Source organism: Hyperolius riggenbachi, chromosome 7, assembly GCF_040937935.1.
Source record: "Hyperolius riggenbachi isolate aHypRig1 chromosome 7, aHypRig1.pri, whole genome shotgun sequence".
NCBI lineage: Eukaryota > Metazoa > Chordata > Amphibia > Anura > Hyperoliidae > Hyperolius > Hyperolius riggenbachi.
This window is the reverse complement of record NC_090652.1, coordinates 268,658,224-268,677,946: the sequence shown is the minus strand read 5'-3', so window position 1 is coordinate 268,677,946 and position 19,723 is coordinate 268,658,224. Positions and strand designations below refer to the sequence as shown.

General features: G+C 45.9%; 1 protein-coding gene across 1 annotated transcript in view; it reads left to right on the top strand.

Annotated features, from left to right (window-relative positions):
* FAP (fibroblast activation protein alpha) overlaps positions 1–19,723 on the top strand; it is a 137,308-nt gene that overhangs the window by 25,513 nt on the left and 92,072 nt on the right. The window contains exon 3 of the mRNA XM_068245675.1: positions 16,100–16,210. Coding sequence (XP_068101776.1) covers positions 16,100–16,210 — 111 coding nt within the window. The remainder of the gene's footprint in view (positions 1–16,099; positions 16,211–19,723) is intronic.

Here is a 19,723-nt window from a genome sequence, read left to right as displayed (position 1 = left end):
AATGTAAATCAGGGAGAGGAAAGATTTTACAATGGGAAAACACTGACTAAATCCTTTACACATAATTATTGTAAAAATGAAGCACTTTTTTATTACATTATTTTCACTGGAGTTCCTCTTTAAGCCTCAGCTTCTTAACACTGTCTTGCAGCATTTAGTAATTTGGCATTTAACAAGTAGCAAGCAACTACTCTCTGCAACCTTCCTTTAGTGACCTGAGGCTATATAAAGCAAATAGTTATGAGCAGGGGGTTTTGCGCACAGCGCTCAGCACTGAAACTAGACCCCGCCATAGCAGTAATGTTATACTGTGCAGGGTGCACAAGGGTAATACGGGGTTCGGGCGATCTCCACACCTCAAATTACATCTCCCTCCAAGTTCCGACTACTGGGAGGGGGAATAGTATTTTACGCCACTAGGGATTTGAGCGGCAGCATTTGGCTCACCCTGCAACAGGGCCGGATTTACCATAAGGCACTGTAGGCACGTGCCTACATGCGTCTGCTGATGGAAAGGGGGCTCACTCTCCTCCCAGATCTCCTCCCTCCTTCCCTATGCAGAGTCCTGATGAGAGTGTAAATGAGCGGTTATTCACCCAGCTCTCGGCATTCCACTGATGATGAGATCTCCCTTCAGTCAGGGGCACCTCTAGCTACCTAATACTGAGGTTCCTCTAGCTACCTAATACTTGGGGGCACCTCTAGCTGCTTAATACTTGGGGTAGCTCTAGCTACTTAATATTGAGGATACTTCTGGCTACCTAATACTAAGGGGCACCCGTAGCTAACGGGCAAAGGAAGTAAGAGGGAAGTGACAACTGGGCCAGCCAGCACACTTGCAGTGTAGTTCGGCTGGGGTTTGTAAGTTCATGGAGGGCGAAGTCTAGGCCAGGACATCTGTGCCTATAGGCTCCTGTGAGGTAAATCTGGCCTGCCCTGCGCCCATATCACTTTCGGCAGACATATATGTATGCGTTATGAGATGCTCTAGCTACAGATCGCAGATTCACGGTGTTAGTAGCTATCAGTGTATCTCAGGGTTTAGGCCAGGTCAGCACTAGTACTAAGGAATATGTAGAGTAGCACAGTTGCACATAGTGTTGGAAATGGTAGTAATATGACAGTTCCCATGCACACGTCAGTCCATTCAGCGTTACTGCAGAATCGGCCATCTCCCAGTGCCATAGAAGGACCATCCACCAGGCAACTTAGGCAGGTGCTTATGGCCTAGTGGGTATAAAGGGGCCCGGTTGCTAAATTCTTTGACGCCTCTTCACTTTAACTTACCAAAAGGACCACAAGTGGGCCCCAAATCTACTACCTTGCCAAGGGCCCCATAACAGGTTAAACCATCTCTGCCCTGTGCACATCTCTCTATCTCAGGACCAGTGCATGACGTTTGCAACTATAGGCTTGATTCACAAAGCGGTGCCAACTGTTAGCATGCCTGTGAAAACCCCCTTAGCACGTCAAAACGAGCTTTTCACGCGTACGCAGGGCGCTCCGCGCGAAGTGCCCATTAAACCCTATGGGACTTAGCACGCTCAAAACTTTGCGCACAAAACTTTGTGCGCGATCTGATTGAGAAATCTGGTGCTAACCTACTTAGCACCCTGGTTAGCGCGTCTAAAGACTTTAGACGTGCGAAGTAGGTTAGCACCGCTTTGTGAATCAAGCCCCATGTCGCTCAAATACAAATATAATAATAATAAGATGCATAGTTGTTGGCAAAAAAATCTCCCTAGTAACTTAAAAATATATGTAAGTCCACTGACAGCTAACAGTCATTTGTGACCTGGCTTGAAACAGATTGCTAGAAAAGCTAATACTGAAGGGGATGTCCGTTGGTAGTAGCAGTTGAAAAAGTCGCGGCCAAAAATGGGCGCAATTGTTATTTATCTATATATGTGGGCGCAATTGTTATTTGTCGTAATATAGAGAGTTGTTACGCTATTTAGCGGACGGCTGCAATTGAATTTATCGTATTATTTTAACCTCTTGAGGACCGCAGTGCTAAACCCCCCTAGTGACCAGGCCATTTTTAGTAAAATAGGCCACTGCACCTTAACCACTTGCCGACCGCACGCTTATACCGTGCGTCGGCAAAGTGGCAGCTGCAGGACCAGCGACGCAGTACTGCGTCGCCAGCTGCAGCTTAATTAATCAAGAAGCAGCCGCTCGCGCGAGCGGCTGCTTCTTGTCAAATCACGGCGGGGGGCTCCGTGAATAGCCTGCGGGCCGCCGATGGCGGCTCGCAGGCTAGATGTAAACACAAGCGGAAATAATCCGCTTTGTTTACATTTGTACGGCGCTGCTGCGCAGCAGCGCCGTAAGGCAGATCGGCGATCCCCGGCCAATCAGCGGCCGGGGATCGCCGCCATGTGACAGAAGACAGCCTGTCACTGGCTGCACAGGACGGATAGCGTCCTGTGCAGCCCAGATCTCCGGGGGGAGCAGGTAGGAGAGGGAGGGGGGAGAATGTCGCCGCGGGGGGGGCTTTGAGGTGCCCCCCCCGCAACATGCCAGACAGGAGGAGCGATCAGACCCCCCCTGCACATCATCCCCCTAGTGGGGAAAAAAGGGGGGCGATCTGATCGCTCTGTGTGGCCGTGGATCTGTGCTGGGGGCTGCAGAGCCCACCCAGCACAGATCCAAACAAACAGCGCTGGTCCTTAAGGGGGGGTAAAGGGTGGGTCCTCAAGTGGTTAAAGGCTAAGCTGCAGGGCCGCACAACACAGCACACAAGTGATCCCCCCCCCTTTTCTCCCCACCAACAGAGCTCTCTGTTGGTGGGGTCTGATCGCTCACCCCATGTTTATTTAATTTTTTTAAATATTATTGTTACTGTGTTTTATTAAAAAAAAAAACTGTTTCTTTAAATATTTACCCTCCCTCCCCCCCTCCCTCCCCACAGCCAGCCAATTATGGCGATCGGCTGTCATAGGCCCTGCACTCTCTGCAGGGGCCTTGGATTTCTCTGTGACAGTACCTTGCCACAGAGCAGCAAGCAGGGGGAGACTGGCCAATAGCAGCAGCACCAGCTTCCCATTAGCCAATGCTGGTGCCGCTGTGGCCATCCAGAGGAGGGAGGGACCATATTTCAAAGAAGTGCCGCTCAGCTGATATGCAACGGCCTGCAAGTATTGCTACATCAGAATAGCGTCCCCCCCATGCTGCCCCTCCGGCCCCCGTACTACCAGAAGATGACCCCCAGCCATGCTGCTGAGGGGGAGGAGATCCAGGAAGAGAGAGACCCCCAGTAATGATGCAGATGTGTGCTTCCCAGACAGTGTTTACATTGCCGGGCAATGCGTCTGCAGGGCTGCATTGGCTGGGTGACTGATTGCCTGGCCCCAGCAAGGACGGTAGGAGCAGAAAGGTAAGCTCAGGGTGGAGGGAGTCTGAATGTGGAGGGAGCACCTGTGAGAAAGGAAATGCAAAGAGATTGCCCCCCCCCCCATAAGGTACACGCCTTTCCTTTCTGTGTGTGTGTGTGTGTGTGTATATATGTGTGTGTATTTATAGCATATCTGTGTCTCTAGGCCCCACATATGACACTCGCCCCAGGCCCCGCATACTGTAAGGCCGCCTCTGTGGCAGAGAACATACTTTGGTTTGCCTTGTATCCCGTTAGCTAGCCTGGCAGATTCTCCAGCAAGGATGAATACAGCCTGTAGTTGAGGACTGGGACTGGTGCCAAGTGACACCAGCTGCCAGGCTGGTGCAGCTGTTGTGGAGTGTGCTGGCATGTGCAGGGCAGGCCTAGTAATAGTCTAATGAGCTGCTTTTTATTTCCCTGTGCTCTTTAATACACATACATTAAGATGAACCAATGGATATAGTAAGAAGAAATAATAACTTCAGGCAACATGTCTAGCTAATTAATGAGCTGTCCAACGTTCCTGGAAATATGGCATATCAAACACCATCAGAAACCCCACCCAGAGAACCTCTACATAGTGTTATACTTACAAGCAGCAAACGCACAGATGCTCACTGTATTTGTTTTAGGGCTGATTCATACAGGCAGAGAGGTGCATCCAGGCGTTCACATAGCTCCAAACTGTCACGTTTTCTCTTTGGGAAGCGAATAAATCTGTCCCTCTTTCTTCTCTAAGCTTTATGGCCATAGCCAGCCAGCAGGAATGTATTCAGTATCCATGGTGCTCCTAATCTGGCTGTACATTGGGCTACACCACCAGTTAACTGCCAAGGCATGAACTGAGCAACTTAGATCAACAAATATTTTAGTTCCAGCAGTGGGAGTGGGTCCCTTGGGTGACAGATCAGGGTTGAGTGCTGCACACACAGGCTAGAAATGTGTTGTGTTGCTATGGGGAGGGGCAGAGGGGCGGTACATGATGGAGCATCTCCCAGTGGGAAGGGTAGGGAGAACAATGTGCTTTGTTAAAGGGAACTAAGCACCCTTTCTTTTGATGGAATTTCACCTGGGTTGTAATAGCTATAGGAGCTGCCATGTGCCCCCTCCCCTTCTCACCTTCCTTATTTACAGAAGTCACATATGCTATATTCACACATTCCCTCTGGATAAGCTCTTTGAGGTTGTTGTCCTAATTACCCACCCCCCTCTGTTGATGCAAAGGTGTTATGTACTTCTTGCTAAGGAGTGCAATAAAACAATGACTTAAGACCTTAACTGCCTGAAATCTTTGCAGGCCTGCTGAAGTAGGCTAATAAAACCTGCGCTAAACTTTAAATGTAAATGTAAAAAATAAAATGGATTTTTTTTTAATAATGAGACATAATGGGCTTGATTCACAAAACAGTGCTGGTAGCACACTGCAAAATTTCGCTTGATAACGGAATTCTCTGCGTGTTATCGCGCGTTTGTGCGATAAATTTGCGTTATCGCGCGCAACCCGTTTTTTCTCACCAAAACATGCTAAAACACGCGGAAAGCCGTGCTAACATCCGTGCTAAAAGTTAGCACCATTTTGTGCATCAAGCCCATTGTTAGCGATGCATTTTTAATGTGCTATTGAGATGCCCTGGGTGCTTAAAATGGTGCCCGGTTCACTTTAAGATGATCTGGTAATCCAGATCTCTTGGGGACACATCTGGGAAGATCGAGGCTACCCCAACTAGCTGGACATCTTGCTGAAGAAGAACCCTATGAGGCTTTAGTGGATAAGAACCACAGTATGCTATCATGTTTACATCTGATAGTGGGCCATGCAAACATTTTTATTATGCCGTATACAGCTATATTTCATTCTTATCTCTAGGTTAACTTCATGTACTTTTCAGATGATTTTGTATTGGTTAAGAGCCAAAAATAAAGATCTTGACGTTCCCCTCTTGTGGCAAAACTGTCCGAGAAAATCATGTGACGGGCAAAATCTAAATATAGAAACGCACTCAGCAGACCGGCCTTCGATAAATCATTTGCTGTTTCATAGTTTCCGTTAGAATAATTGAGGTTGTGGTTGATTTCTTCATCTCTCTCTGAGGCCAAGTCCTGACAGACACAGATTTAAGAAATTAGGCAGAATTGATGATGAAATCAGCGGGCGCTGTGTTCATAGTAAAGCAAAGACAGCAGCAATCACTGCACAAGCTCTGTGTATTTTGGACCTTTACCTTGCAGTGGACATTTGACTAAAAACCAGCCTTAATATGCAATATTATTATATGGTAATAATACCAAAGAAGGATCTTATTCAGCTTTACTGACTGATGTGCTGCTTATAGATGTAATATGCTGAATCATCTCAGGTGAGCGTATTGTTCCATCATGCCCTGTCCTGCCATCCTTCCTCCCCTCCCCATGGCATTACCACATATCTGGGGCTTGATTCACAAAGCTGTAATAACTGTTATCACGGCTGTGAAAAAGTGCTTTGCACGCGTTTTAGTGCGAAAAATTCACGTTTGCACGATAACGTGAATTTATCAGGCGAACGCGGAATGTTAACGTTAGCAAGGACACGGCAATGCAGGCGCAGTGGTTTTCAGACTTTTAAGTCTGAAATTCCAGAAGTGCCCCGGAGGCGGGGCCGGAGCATCGGTGAGTGGCTGCATGGGCATGTCTGCGGGGGACCATTAGAAGCCCGGGGTAAGTTCAACTCATTTTCCCCCGATCCCCCTACAGTATGCCTTTGAGGTTCACTTTAAAACCCAAAACAAGAATACAGGATGCCGTTAAAGTTCTGTTTAGGATTAGGTCTTCAGATTTAATTTCTTATCTTATGAGTTTAATTTCACTTCAGGTTAGCTTTAAAGCGGCAAACTGATTTTCAAAAAAGTCTAGAAAGAAACTGCTGATCCATTAGTTGATCAGTAGTTCTTTATGAATATGTCCCTTAAAGTGTACCTCCGGACTAAAAATCTACTCAGCAGAATTGAAAAGGCTTGGGGCTTGATTCACAAAGCGGTGCTAACCTACTTAGCACGCCTAAAGTCTTTAGACGCGCTAACCAGGGTGCTAAGTAGGTTAGCACCAGATTTCTCAATCAGATTGCGCGCTAACTTTGCGCGCGTATAGTTTTACGCGCGCTAAGTCCCATAGGCTTTAATGGGCACTTTGCGCGGTGCGCCCTGCGCTCTGTGCAGTGCGCGCGTAACGTTTTACGCGCGTAAAGTTTTGTGCGCGTAAAACTTTATGCGCGAAAAGCTTGTTTAGACGTGCTAAGGGGGTTTTCACAGGCGTGCTAACAGTTAGCACCGCTTTGTGAATCAAGCCCTTGGTGTTTCTTTAACAGTTTCACAGCATCAGAACTTTGTTTTTCTTACCAAAGCATCATTTTTAGCTGCATTTTTAGCTAAGCTCCACCCATCAAAGAAAAAAAGCTCAGGCTTTTCTCCCCTGATGCTGTGCAGAGCATGATGGGATTTCCTATGTTGTTATTCACGTTGCCTAGCAACTGGGAGAGGTGCTCAGGACACAGGACAGTTGGAACTGTGTGTCATGCTCCCTGTCACCTCCTTTCAACCAAAAAGATGGCTGCCCTCATGAAATCAAACATTTGCCTGTTCTTTTAAAACAGTGTGGGTAAGAGATTATATTACCTATCTACTTTAATTAACATAACTAATGTAACTTAATGACAGTATGTTTGTTTAGGCTGGAGTTCCTTTTTAAGCTTATCTTACATAGTTGCCATAACGTATATAAACACAGTCTGTATCTAAAGCCAATACACTTTATTACTATTAAGATCCTATTCGGCAGGATGAAGCTGGAGATTACAGCATCACAAACATCTCTTTTTCCATCCTAGTCAATCAAGCAAGAATGATGGGCAACTAACACAAAAAGCTTTTTATCTCTCTTCCTGGATCACTTCTATCTGATGCAAGTCACTTGCGCTGCGGCGGGGGTATTAGTTACAGCACAGCACACATGTCAGCTCTGCTGCCGCTGATACCGGGCGCTGCTTGCAATAATGCCGAAAGGAAGCTGTCAGGCAAATTACGTGTGAATTACCAATCCGTACATAAATATCCATTTCATAGCAAATATTTACTTTGGTGACACATTCTGAACATTTTCAGAACAGGTCAGGGAACAGCAATACTTGTGCTTGTGCTGGAAATTTAAGCTTAAAGAGGAACTCCAGTGAAAATAATGTAATAAAAAAAAGTGCTTTATTTTTACAATAATTATGTTTAAATGATGTAGTCAGTTTTTGCCCATTGTAAAATCTTTAGTCTCCCCAATTTACATTCTGACATTTATTACATGGTGACATTTTTACTGTGGGCAGGTTATGTAGCTGCTGCTAGCTGTTTTGGCCGTTGGAGACAGCTGTAAACAGCTATTTCCTGTCTGTGAACCTTGTTACATTGTGGCAAACTGTCAAAAGTACAGCGGTCCTCAGAGCTTCTTGTGGGAGGGATTTCACCACAATATCAGTCATACAGCGCCCCCTGATGGTCTGTTTGTGAAAAGGAATAGATTTCTCATGTAAAAAGGGGTATCAGCTACTGATTGGGATAAAGTTCAATTCTTGGTTGGAGTTTCTGTTTAAATCAAGAAATGCCCATTATTATTATTATTATTATTATTATTATTATTATTATTATTATTATTATTATCTTATCTGATTTGTTATTACCTATAAAGATTTTGGAATAGACTGTGAACTTCTCTCTGGCATTGGTTTCACCCCCTGGCTTTATGCTTATTTCCAAATTTTAGGGTTTTTTCAAAAAGTTTCAGACCCTAAAATCAGGAAAAAAATCATGCCACCAGAACACCAGCAGCAGCCCCTTCTCTCATTCACCTCCCTGAGCTCCAGTGCCGCAATTTTTACCTCTGTCCTCCGGGTGGCGCTGTAACTCTTTGGTGAGATCAATGATGGCGATCTCACCAGAGTGATTCAGAGCCTCCGAGGACAGGAAGGAGATCGGCTACTGACATCTGGATCCTCCAGGAGGTGAGTAAAAGCTCCCACTGCGCGTAATACTCTGCATAAAGCTCCCGGCGGCTAGCTTGAGCATTCCTTGGGATTACGGCCACGGAGGTTAAGAAGGATAGGGGACATGGCTAGGGGTCAGAAATGGATTAAGATGAAATGAGCCCTAGACAAGATAGTAGTTTTTGCCCACCGCCGACGGTCACCTGAATTTTTTTGTAAGATTTGATGGGGCCTAGCATCCACCAGGCCCCTAGACTCTCTCCATGTCCTAGGCAAATGCCTAGGTTTGCCTTGTGCATCAAACGGCTCTTCTAGGGGTATTCACTTACCTGCTCTCAGTGTTCCAGTGATGGGATGTGCTATCCGCCCGTCCAGCGTCCTATATCCATGGCTACAGCAGTGCCTCATGCGACCTATTGCATGCTGCCGGGTCACATGAGGTGCCACTGTAGTCAGAGAGGGAGCAGGTCTTCACATGTGGCTGATAATCCCATTACTAATCTGCTGAGAGCGGGTGAGTGATGCGGCGTCCTTGCAGCACATACCCGGCATCCTGGGGATCAGAAGCTGCAGGCCAGCAGGGAGTAGATGCTGTCTTGAAGGAAGCAGAGGTAAGTAAATGTAGTGCCAGTACCTGCAATGCACAGCCTAATGTGTCTCTCCTCTCTGGCTTTGCACACACACACGTGGGTGGGGATGTCCCAACAATGTATTGCTTCAGGCGGCAAAAAGTCTAGCACCGGCACTGCCTACAGATTCTCAACCAAGATGGCTCCGGCTTGCTGCCTTGACCAGGAACAGTCTGAACTATTTTCCACCATGTTTCAAAGCATATCATGAACAAGGGAGACACTGCGTTCAAACACTAATTGATATAAGCAAGAGGTTTTTGTGAGAAAACGCGGAAAAGCCGCCGCAAGTACTCAGAGTAAGGCGGCTGATTCCGCGTTCAACATGGCGGATTGCGCGCAGGGACCTGCATTCACTGGCCTTACGGAACGCGGAGAAACCGATGCATGCCCAGAGAACAGGGCGGCGGATTCCGCGTCCGATGCGGCGGTTTGCACGCATAGGCCTACCTCTGTCAGTACTGCTGAATGCGGAGAAAACGCCGCACGCTCGGACAGCGGTGCGGCGGATTCCGCATCCAAAACAGCAGAGGAATTACAACACATGTCTGGTGTGGCTGGGACTGATAGTCCACACTGGTTCAGAAGGACGCGTGCGTGCGCGGAGAGGCAGCGCATTTATGACAGCCAGAGGGGTGTCAGCTGACCAGGCCGGTCAGCTGACAATTCTTTCAGTTCTCCTTGGTCCAGCACTTAGGGGAGGCGCAGGAAAGCGCTGGTGTATATATACTGGGTGCTGGTCATTCCTCTGGTGTCTGGCGTTGCGATCACTACGTGGTAGCACTCAGACCCTGTCAGTATCTGTGTTATATTAGACCAGTTTCCAAGGTGTTGATGACCACGGAACTCACACCTTAGTCTAGGATTCTGTTATCATCTGTGTTATTATCTAGACCAGTGCTGTCCAACTTCACGGGCATGGAGGGCCATTTTTTTTTTCAGACTCCATGGTGGAGGGCCGAAGGCTCTTGCTAAAGCCGCAAACACCCCCCCCCAACCCCCAGGAAAAAAAAATGCAATTAAAGGACAATTAGATTGGCAGCACTTTCCACAAAATGCAATTTAAGATTTGGTGACGTTGTGTGGCGTACACGGCGCGCCAAAAACCATAGGGGTTCCGCTGCGAATAGAGCGCGCCGTGCCGAAAAATGGGTGTGGCCATGGACCGGAATGTGGGTGTGGCCACGGGTGGAGACAAATTTACATGAACTTAGCAATGTGGGACATTAGATTAGGACAGTGGTGGCGAACCTTTTGGAGGCCGAGTGCCCAAACTGCAACCCAAAAGTCACTTATCTATCGCAAAGTGGCAACAGCAATTTAAACTACATACAATTCAAACGTTTTAACTCATACATGAACATTATGGAAAATCCAAGGTTTACTGCTATTGTCTCATGATGATGATTCAGCTTTTCCATAGTCTCGCAGTTCGCAATCATGTGACCCCCAACAAGACAAATTCAGCAATCATGAGGCCCCCAACAAGACAAAATCAGCAATCTTGAGGCCCCCAACAAGACAAAATCAGCAATCTTGAGGCCCCCAACAAGACAAATTCAGCAATCGTGAAGCCCCCAACAAATCATGAGGCCCCCAACAAGACAAATTCAGCAATCATGAGGCCCCCAACACGACAAATTCAGAAGTCATGAGGCACATAAATAGAGAGCATTTCACATAAATAGGCAGAAGATAGTGACAGGTGCCCCCCCAGTAAGTGACAGGTGTCCCCCCAGTTAGATAGTGACAGGTGTCCCCCCAGTTAGATAGTGACAGGTGCCCCCCAGTTAGATAGTGACAGGTGCCCCCCCCCCAGTTAGAGAGTGACAGGTGCCCCTCCAGTTAGAGAGTGACAGGTGCCCCCCAGTTAGAGAGTGACAGGTGCCCCCCAAGTTAGAGTGACAGGGGCCCCCAAGTTAGATAGTGACAGGTGCCCCACAAGTTAGATAGTGAAAGGTGCCCCCCAAGTTAGAGAGTGACAGGTGCCCCCCAGTAAGAGAGTGACAGGTGCCCCCCAGTAAGAGTGACAGGTGCCCCCCAGTAAGAGAGTGACAGGTGCCCCCCAAGTTAGAGTGACAGGTGCCCCCCCAGTTAGAGAGTGACAGGTGCCCCCCAAGTAAGAGAGTGACAGGTGCCCCCCAAGTTAGAGAGTGACAGGTGCCCCCCAGTAAGAGAGTGACAGGTGCCCCCCTGTAAGAGAGTGACAGGTGCCCCCTGTAAGAGAGTGACAGGTGCCCGCCAGTGAGAGTGACAGGTGCCCGCCAGTGAGAGTGACAGGTGCCCGCCAGTGAGAGTGACAGGTGCCCCCCAGTGAGAGTGACAGGTGTTCCCCCATTGCCTTGCCCGTTACCTCTCTCCTGTGCCCCGCCCGCTGCCGCTGCCTCACAGCTCACTAGCTCAGACCTCACAGATCGCGGCAACTGAAACAAGCAGAGCGCGCGCATAACACCCGCGCGGCAGAACGTCACATGCGGAAGTGACTGATTTCACTTCCGCATGTGACGTACTCCGTGCGGGTAATATGCGCACTCTGTTAGCCTCAGTCGCCGCGATCTGTGAGGTCTGAGCTAGTGAGCTGTGAGGCAGCGGGGACACAGGAGAGCCCACACAAGAGGGAGCAGGCATGGCGCCCATAGCGCACGCCATGCCTGCATCCCGGGGAGAGGAGTGGGCCGCAACAGGAGGCCTGGGGGGCCGGATGCGGCCCGCGGGCCGCCAGTTGGACAGCACTGATCTAGACCAGTTTCCAAGGTGTTGATGATCACGGAGCTCACACGTTAGTCTAGGAATTGTTGATTATTTGTTATGACCTTCTGCTTTCCTGACCATTCTTCTGATCTCTGATTCTGTACCTTTGTCATTCTGTTACTCTGTTGCCAAACTCGGCTAGTCTTAGGATTCCGCATCTGTCTCCTGTCTCTGTACCTGATCTGTCAGTCTGTTGCCGACCTGGCCTGTCCGACCTCGAGAACTATTTCTCCTGTTGGGAAATAGTTCACAGACCTGTCAGTGACACTTCACCTACTGCCTCGCACCCACTGTAGGGTGCTCTCCTCAAAGTATTACTGTTGCACCAAACACTCATATATTACTCAGGTGTCCAGAGGTTAGAGATATATCTGATTATCGGTGATACTGCAGATCATCTATAATCGGGTATATATCTGCATTCTCGGTGATACTGCAGATCACCGGTAATCAGATCCTCTCTGTGTTACACCGATCGTTACAGTTCTGAATCAGTATGATACCATTTATTGGCTAACTTAAAAGAATACGAGTAAGCGAGCTTCCGGCTGAATAGCCTTCATCGAGCTTCAATCCTGTTTGAAGCCCGACGAAGGCTATTCAGCCGAAAGTTTGCTTACTCATATATTTTTAAGTTAGCCAATGAATGGTATCATCCTGATTCAAAACTTCTTGCTTTTACTGATGGCTAGCACGGTACAATACCCTATTGCTACTAATTGATATAACTAAGCATTTCATAATGATTCTGCCTACAGTTGGATTTTCCTCCCCCCACTCCCAGAATCACTGCTAGTATAGATGTGCAGAGAGCTTTATACCGTGTCACACGATGATGTCGTTCTGTTCTCGCGCCTGTGGAGCGCTACACTCTTCCATATGTAGTTTGTTCCTTTGCAGTTGACAAGAACACAACTCCTGCCACCCAGATGGCCAGTGCCTATGTTTCATACAGCCAGTCTCTTCCACATAGCCAACCCTAATATTTCACTTGGTGACGGTAAGCAGATGGGACTTTTCAGCACCTTACTGATGGACAGTAAAAAGAAAAAGAGCAATATGGAACATTTAATTAATTGTCACTAATGGTAAATCGACATGCGCGCCAGAGATAGAAAGGATTGCTATTGGTGTTAGTCTGAGAGGAGACCCGATAATGAAGCCCCGATATTGAAGACTATTTCTGCTTCAGATCATTACTGTACAGTGAGTGAAACCGTCCCTGATAAGTCTGATAAATGTAAAAGACTGCTTTTCAAGGAAGCCACTCTTATAAAAAATGCGTTCAGCATCTATTTATAAAGCAATGATGGCTTGCTAAAAGATTGTCACCACCAGTGGCCTAGCTACAAATCTCTGGGCCCCGTAATTTGGACCTGGGACCCCCCACCCTACATTAAGTAGCCAGGAATAGGTGCCCCAGTATAGGTAGCCAGGAATAGGTGCCCCCAGTGTAGGTAGCTAGGATAGGAATAGGGCCCCCCAATTTTGGTAGCCAGGTATAGGTGCTCCAAAATAGGTAACCCAGGAATAGGTGCTCCCAGTATAGGTAGCCAGGAATAGGTGCCTCAGTATAGGTAGCCAGAAATAGATGCTCACAGTATAGATAGCAAGAAATAGGTGCCTCCGTATAGGTAGCCAGGAATAGGTGCTCCCAGTATAGATAGCCAGGAATAGGTGCCCCAGTATAGGTAGCCAGGAATAGGAGCCTCAGTATAGGTAGGCAGGCATAGGTGCCTCAGTATAGGTAGCCAGAAATAGATGCTCACAGTATAGATAGCAAGAAATAGGTGCCTGCGTATAGGTAGCCAGGAATGGGTGCTCCCAGTATAGATAGCCAGGAATACAGGTGCCTCAGTATAGGTAGCCAGGAATACAGGTGCCTCAGTATAGATAGCCAGGAAAAGGTGTCTCAGTACAGATAGCCAGGGATAGGTGCCTCAGTACAGATAGCCAGGGATAGGTGCCTCAGTATAGATAGCCATGGATAGGTGCCTCTGTATAGATAGTTAGGAATAGGTGCCTCAGTGTAGATAGCCAGGAATAGGTGCCTCAGTATAGATAGCCAGGATTAGGTGCCTCGGTATAGATAGTGAGGAATGGGTGCCTCAGTATAGATAGTCAGGAATAGGTGCCTCAGTATAGATAGCCAGGAATAGGTGCCTCTGTATAGATAGTCAGGAATAGGTGCCCCAGTATAGATAGCCAGGAATAGGTGCCTCAGTATAGATAGCCAGGAATAGGTGCCTCAGTATAGATAGTCAGGAATAGGTGCCTCAGTATAGATAGCCAGGAATAGGTGCCTCAGTATAGATAGTCAGGAATAGGTGCCCCAGTATAGATAGCCAGGAATAGGTGCCTCAGTATAGATAGCCAGGAATAGGTGCCTCAATATAGATAGTCAGGAATGGGTGCCTCAGTATAGATAGTCAGAAATGGGTGCCTCATTATAGATAGTCAGGAATGGGTGCCTTAGTATAGATAGCCGGGTGGAGGGGGATGCAGCGGCACGCACCAGCAGCATCAGAGAAGGGAACATCAAATACTTAGCCACTGCATCTCCCTACTTCTAGGGGGCGCTGTTACTGTGAACTTCAACGCAGGACAAGAAGAAGTTTGTAGATGCAGCACGTGTATAGTGGCAAAGTGAGTATTTGATGTTCCCTGTGCCGCTGCATCCCCCCACACAGCACGTGGGGAGGACAAGTGGGCCCCTGGTCACTACTTTGATCATCATCCTTTAAAAAATTAGATTGCCCTTTAAAGGACAACTGTAGTGAGAAGAATAAGGAGGCTGCCATATTTACTTTTTTCTAAACAATACTAGTTTCCTGGCAGCCCTGCTGATCTATTTGGCTGCAGTAATATCTGAATACAATACCGGAAACAAGCATGCATTGTATCTAGGCTCCGCCCGATTGTGTGGCATCTACCTCTTTTTGTGTATATATCTCATTTCTCAAATAAGAGGGGGCAAACCACTTTGAGACAGTGATTGAATATATTACAATGCGCGCTTGTGTTTGCTAATTGATTTTAGGCTATAATGGAAACATTAGACAAGACAAATAACATTTTTCTTTTGGCAAACACAAAGTGCTGGAGCTGTAGCCACTAGGAGGCGCTCAGTGGGCAGTAGAATCAGAATAATTTATTTCACCAAGTACAAATAGAGGATTGTAGCCGGAATTGGTTTTGGCTCATACAGGTTCTGCAAGGATGGGGGGAATAATGCCGGAAAGCCAAGAGCCGAGGCTGCCATACAATGGTGCCACCAGTCGTACTTGGCAATCATCTGTCATCCGTAAGGAGGCATGCAGGGAGGGGGACAGAGGGAGGTGAAGTAGCAATGTTAGGGACTTTAGCCCAAGGACTTTTTGCTGAATAGGTGCTGGCTTACTAAACAGCAAACAGGTCTCCTGTGTCAGAGGCAGAGCCCTTAATCAGTACACTATCCAGCCTAAGACTAAGGCTGCATTTCCACTTGTGGGTCTATGCGAATTTTCATGCATGGATGACGATGTATGCGAATTTAACCATGGCAGTGCTCCATTGTTTCTATGCGAATTCGCATGTGAATTCACATGCAAATTCACCTACCCAAACCTCATGCGAATTTCCTATTAAATACATTGTATGCGATTCGCATAGTGGTATGCGGTATGCGAATTCTGATGGCTCTGCCATGCAAATTTTTTCTGTAACGCAAAGGAATCCTGACAAGTGAAAACAGTCCCATTCACTTGTATTGCTATGCGAATTTGCATGCGAAAAACGCATGCGAATTTGCGATAGTGGAAATGGGCCCTAAGACTAGGACTAGGACTGTAATAGGGAATACATTGTGAGCAACTCCGAGGGACAGTTACGTTAGCTACATGAAACATAGTTTGTAAAGTGCTGCGTAAATTGTCTGCGCTATAGAAATTAATAATATTAATACTATGCAGCACCAAACAATCTCTTTTTAATTAACTGCTTTTTTCTATCCATTAAAGTAAGGCACAGTTTGCAGGTCCTGGTGTCGCAGCCCTCTACCGCCACTATTTAATAAGCGCCGCGGATTTCGCTGATGTTAATAAGCTTGGTTAAGTAGCAAAGTTGCTGACATTAATTAGTGCAATTAAAGAAGCTCATTTACCAGGAATAGCTATTTCTCCTGTGCAGAGGCTGCTTTATTTCACTAATAAGGGCCATCAATGCCTTTATGCTGCAATGAAAATAATAATTATAGGTTTTAGCACGTTGTTGCTTTTGATTAAGAGCATATGTGAGCTTATATAAGACAAAATGACAGCAGTCTATGTCCTATTATTATTTTTTTTATTCACTTTAAAGGAAACAGTAACAGCGCAGGAAGAAGGACAGATGGTCTTCAAGCCTTTACATTCGATGATGTGTTCAATACAAGTTTTAATACCCAGCAATATGTTCATCTGTGGTTATCAGGTAATCTCCATTACTCCATTAATTCAAAATCTGTATTTAAAAAATACACAATTTCTCCAATTCCATTTTCTATAGTTTTCAAATAAGCAATGCTACTATAAATAAAACCCACTAATGATATTTGCCTGTTAGTGCTGATTATCACAACATTTAAATTACATTTGGAAAAAAAGGTGTATTTTTTCAGTTTGTTTTTTTTATCCGGCCAATTATTATAAGCCCTTATTTACCAAAATAAATATCCTCATGACATACACATTAAAAAAGCTGAGTCGCTAAGGAAATTTTTTATGTACTTTTTTTTAAACTGTTAGTTGTGTCCTTTTTTTTTTTTTTTTTTTTACAAGTGTTTGTTTGGTAACTGGGGGTGTGGTTTGGGGGATTGGATTGGAAGAGAATAATTTTATAAATTGTTAATGAAAAATGTAATCTAACTCTGATATAACTTTTTTGCTGCTAGGTGGTGCAGCAAACACTATTCTGGGTTATCAGGAGGTGTTATTACTTATATACTTATATACTTTCGTTATTATGAATGGACACGATCCCTGATCGGGGTCATGTCCATTCATTCCAGGCACTGGGATTGGCTTGCTGAACACAGATACACTTCCAGTTAGACTTTAGCTGCTTCTATCTTTACAACTATAGTCATCCAGATAGAATGAAGTGGTTGAAGACGATGGACAGGACTCTGGCTTCTGGGAAGAGAACATTGTGTATTCACCATTACCCCTTTCCAACTTGCTCAACTTAAAGGAGGCCTAGGCCAGTCCTCCAAGCTACGTAGGGTCCCTCAAGTCAGGGACTGTAGAGGTCACATGTTTACTGTCAATACAGAATGAAAATGTAAGTGGCTCCACATTCATTTTTGCCCAAGGCCAATTTGACCTAAAACTGTCTTTGATGGAGGCATGGCTGTTACAGCCATTAAGCCACCTCTTCCAATTCTTTACTGTAAAAGTTATGGCTATGGGGAAAGATGATGTGGGAAGGTGGCACGTTGTAGGGTGTATTATAGGCAAATGTGGGAGGAGATGGTGATGGCCTGCTACTCAACCTCTCTCCTGTAGTTTCCAGAAGGAAGGAGATGGTGGGTGGGGGCATCATCTGGAAAGTCAAAAGACAGTCATGTGCAGAAAAGGCCACAAGGTCCATTTGGAGTAGACTGATGTCATCCCTGTGTATGAGGAACCTCATTGGTGAGTATGACAGGATAGGACTGAAGGAGAGTAAAAAGGCTCTTTTAAAGTGAGTAGACAATGCAAAATTCTGTCCCTTTCCTCCCATATGTATTAGTGTTTAATGCAATATATTCAAAAGTGACTTTAGAGTACTGCCATCAGTGACAGTAATATGAGCAGTCCATCTCCCTTCAATTATACCTCCTTCTGGCATTACCAAATGAGTCAAGGTTAAATGCTACAAATTCTCTTGGTGCCTAAAGAGTGAAGATGTGGCCATCATCTCATCTGGCAGTTCTAGGCTGAAAGGAAGTGTGAGGGAGTGGCCATGTGACTACTCTTACTGCCAGCAAAGCAGTTATTTCTCAGTACAGGAAGGAAGTGTGATGGAGTGGCCAATCTGACTGCTCTTACTGATGGTAAAGCCATAGTTCTCAGTACAGGAAGGTAGTGAGAGGGAGTGGTCATATGACTGCTATTTCCCAAGGGGGATCAGGTGAAAAGGGTGGTTTCGGTGTCTGTGGCGGACCTCTTGATGTCTGAGTTGGGCGCCGCTATAGCAGTAATGTTGGGTTCCGGCAACCCCCCCAAGATGCTATGATTTAGAGGGGGAATAGTTTTTTACACCACCGTTTTTTACACCACACATTCAGCTCACCCTGCGTCCAACTGACCGGCAGTGTAACCATACATACGTGGTTCAGGAACAAAGGAATGTTGCTTCCAGGGGGTAAGAGATGTGGGCCAGGGAGTCCCCATTACATTTTTACCCAGGGCCCTATTGTGGCTAGAACTGGCCCTGCCTCTAATAAGGACAGGGAGTGAGGGAAATCATTTCAGTCAGCACAGAGTCAGCAATAAAATCCTTACAGATTTTCTAAGGCAGGGAACACACTAGGCAGAAACGGTAGTGTTGCAGAAAATGCTAGCATTTTTGCCACTAATGCAAGTCTATGGTGGCCTGCATGTAAAAATGCATATACGGTATGTGCGTTTTACATTGTGCATTTTTGAAGATGCACAACTTGCTGCATAGTTTTCAAGAATGCATGTAAACTGCACATACTGTATCTCAATGGAGACGCAGAGGAATGTGTTTTTTACATTGAGTTTTCGATGTGTTTTTGTTTTTTTTAAACAATATGCTTCTGTATTTTACGTCATTGATTATTTAAAATAATAAAAACGCAATGCAAAACACAACAAAAACACAGCAAAAAATGAAAACCACACAGTGCAGAAAACACATGGTTTCTGCACTGCCTAGTGTTGTGATCGCAGCCTGACAAATTTCCACATAAACAAGGAAAGCATGTTATGTGCTGTATATGTCTCTATTGGAAAGAGGACTGCCCACTTCCTGATCTCTGTGTCCCGCTTACTGGAACAGGAAGTCCTCAGAAACCTCTGCAACATGGACATCTTCACAGTTCTTACTGAGATAACAACCAGACCCCATGCTACGCCAAACTAAAATAAGAAGCTTTGGGTGCACAGTATTCTGTAATCATGTGGGGGAGGGGGCAAAATCACACAACGTGAACAAAATAAATCTTCAGGACTCATTACAAACGGCTGTCAATGATTTACTACAAAGACAAGAAGAAGGATTCTAATCTTAGTTGAAACATGACAAACGTGAAAATCATTCAGAAACCTGGCTTCTGTTCAAATTTCTTTAACAGATTCCTGACATTAACAGATGTTCAATTTGAATATCGAAGTGTTAATAAACCTTTACATATGTCCTTCGCAAAAGTTTTCTGACACTTCTCAAAAGTGGATTGAACAAATGTTCCCAGTAAACATGTATACGGCGGGCAGCGAGCACATGTGGGATGTGTCTGGCGGGGACCCAGGCGGGTATTTACCTCATACATCTGTTCTTAAGACAAAGGAAATAAACATTGGCTGCTTCTGTTCTATCGTGCGTAGAATACGGTATTCTGCTGGGAGCGAATTTACTCGTACTTTGGGGATTTTGTGCTTTGGGTTTCAGCGTAAAGAAGTGTATAACTTTCATCAGAGAGCATCAGATTAGGAGCAGAAATATTTTCATTTGATTAGCAGGATAAGAAAGACAGAGAGTATCAGGGGATCGTTAAGAATATAACAAGATGGTAGCAAAATAGCCACTATGGGAATTGTTGTTTCAATATGGGAATCGATATATAAATGAGCAACACAGCGGATAAGGAGACTGCATAACTGCCTTGCTGGGCCCAGTTCCCATTACAAAGGAGTTATAAAGGGAACCTGAAGTAAGAGGTGTGTGGAGGCTGTCCTATTTATTTCCTTTTTATCAATACCAGTTGCCTGGCTGTCCGAC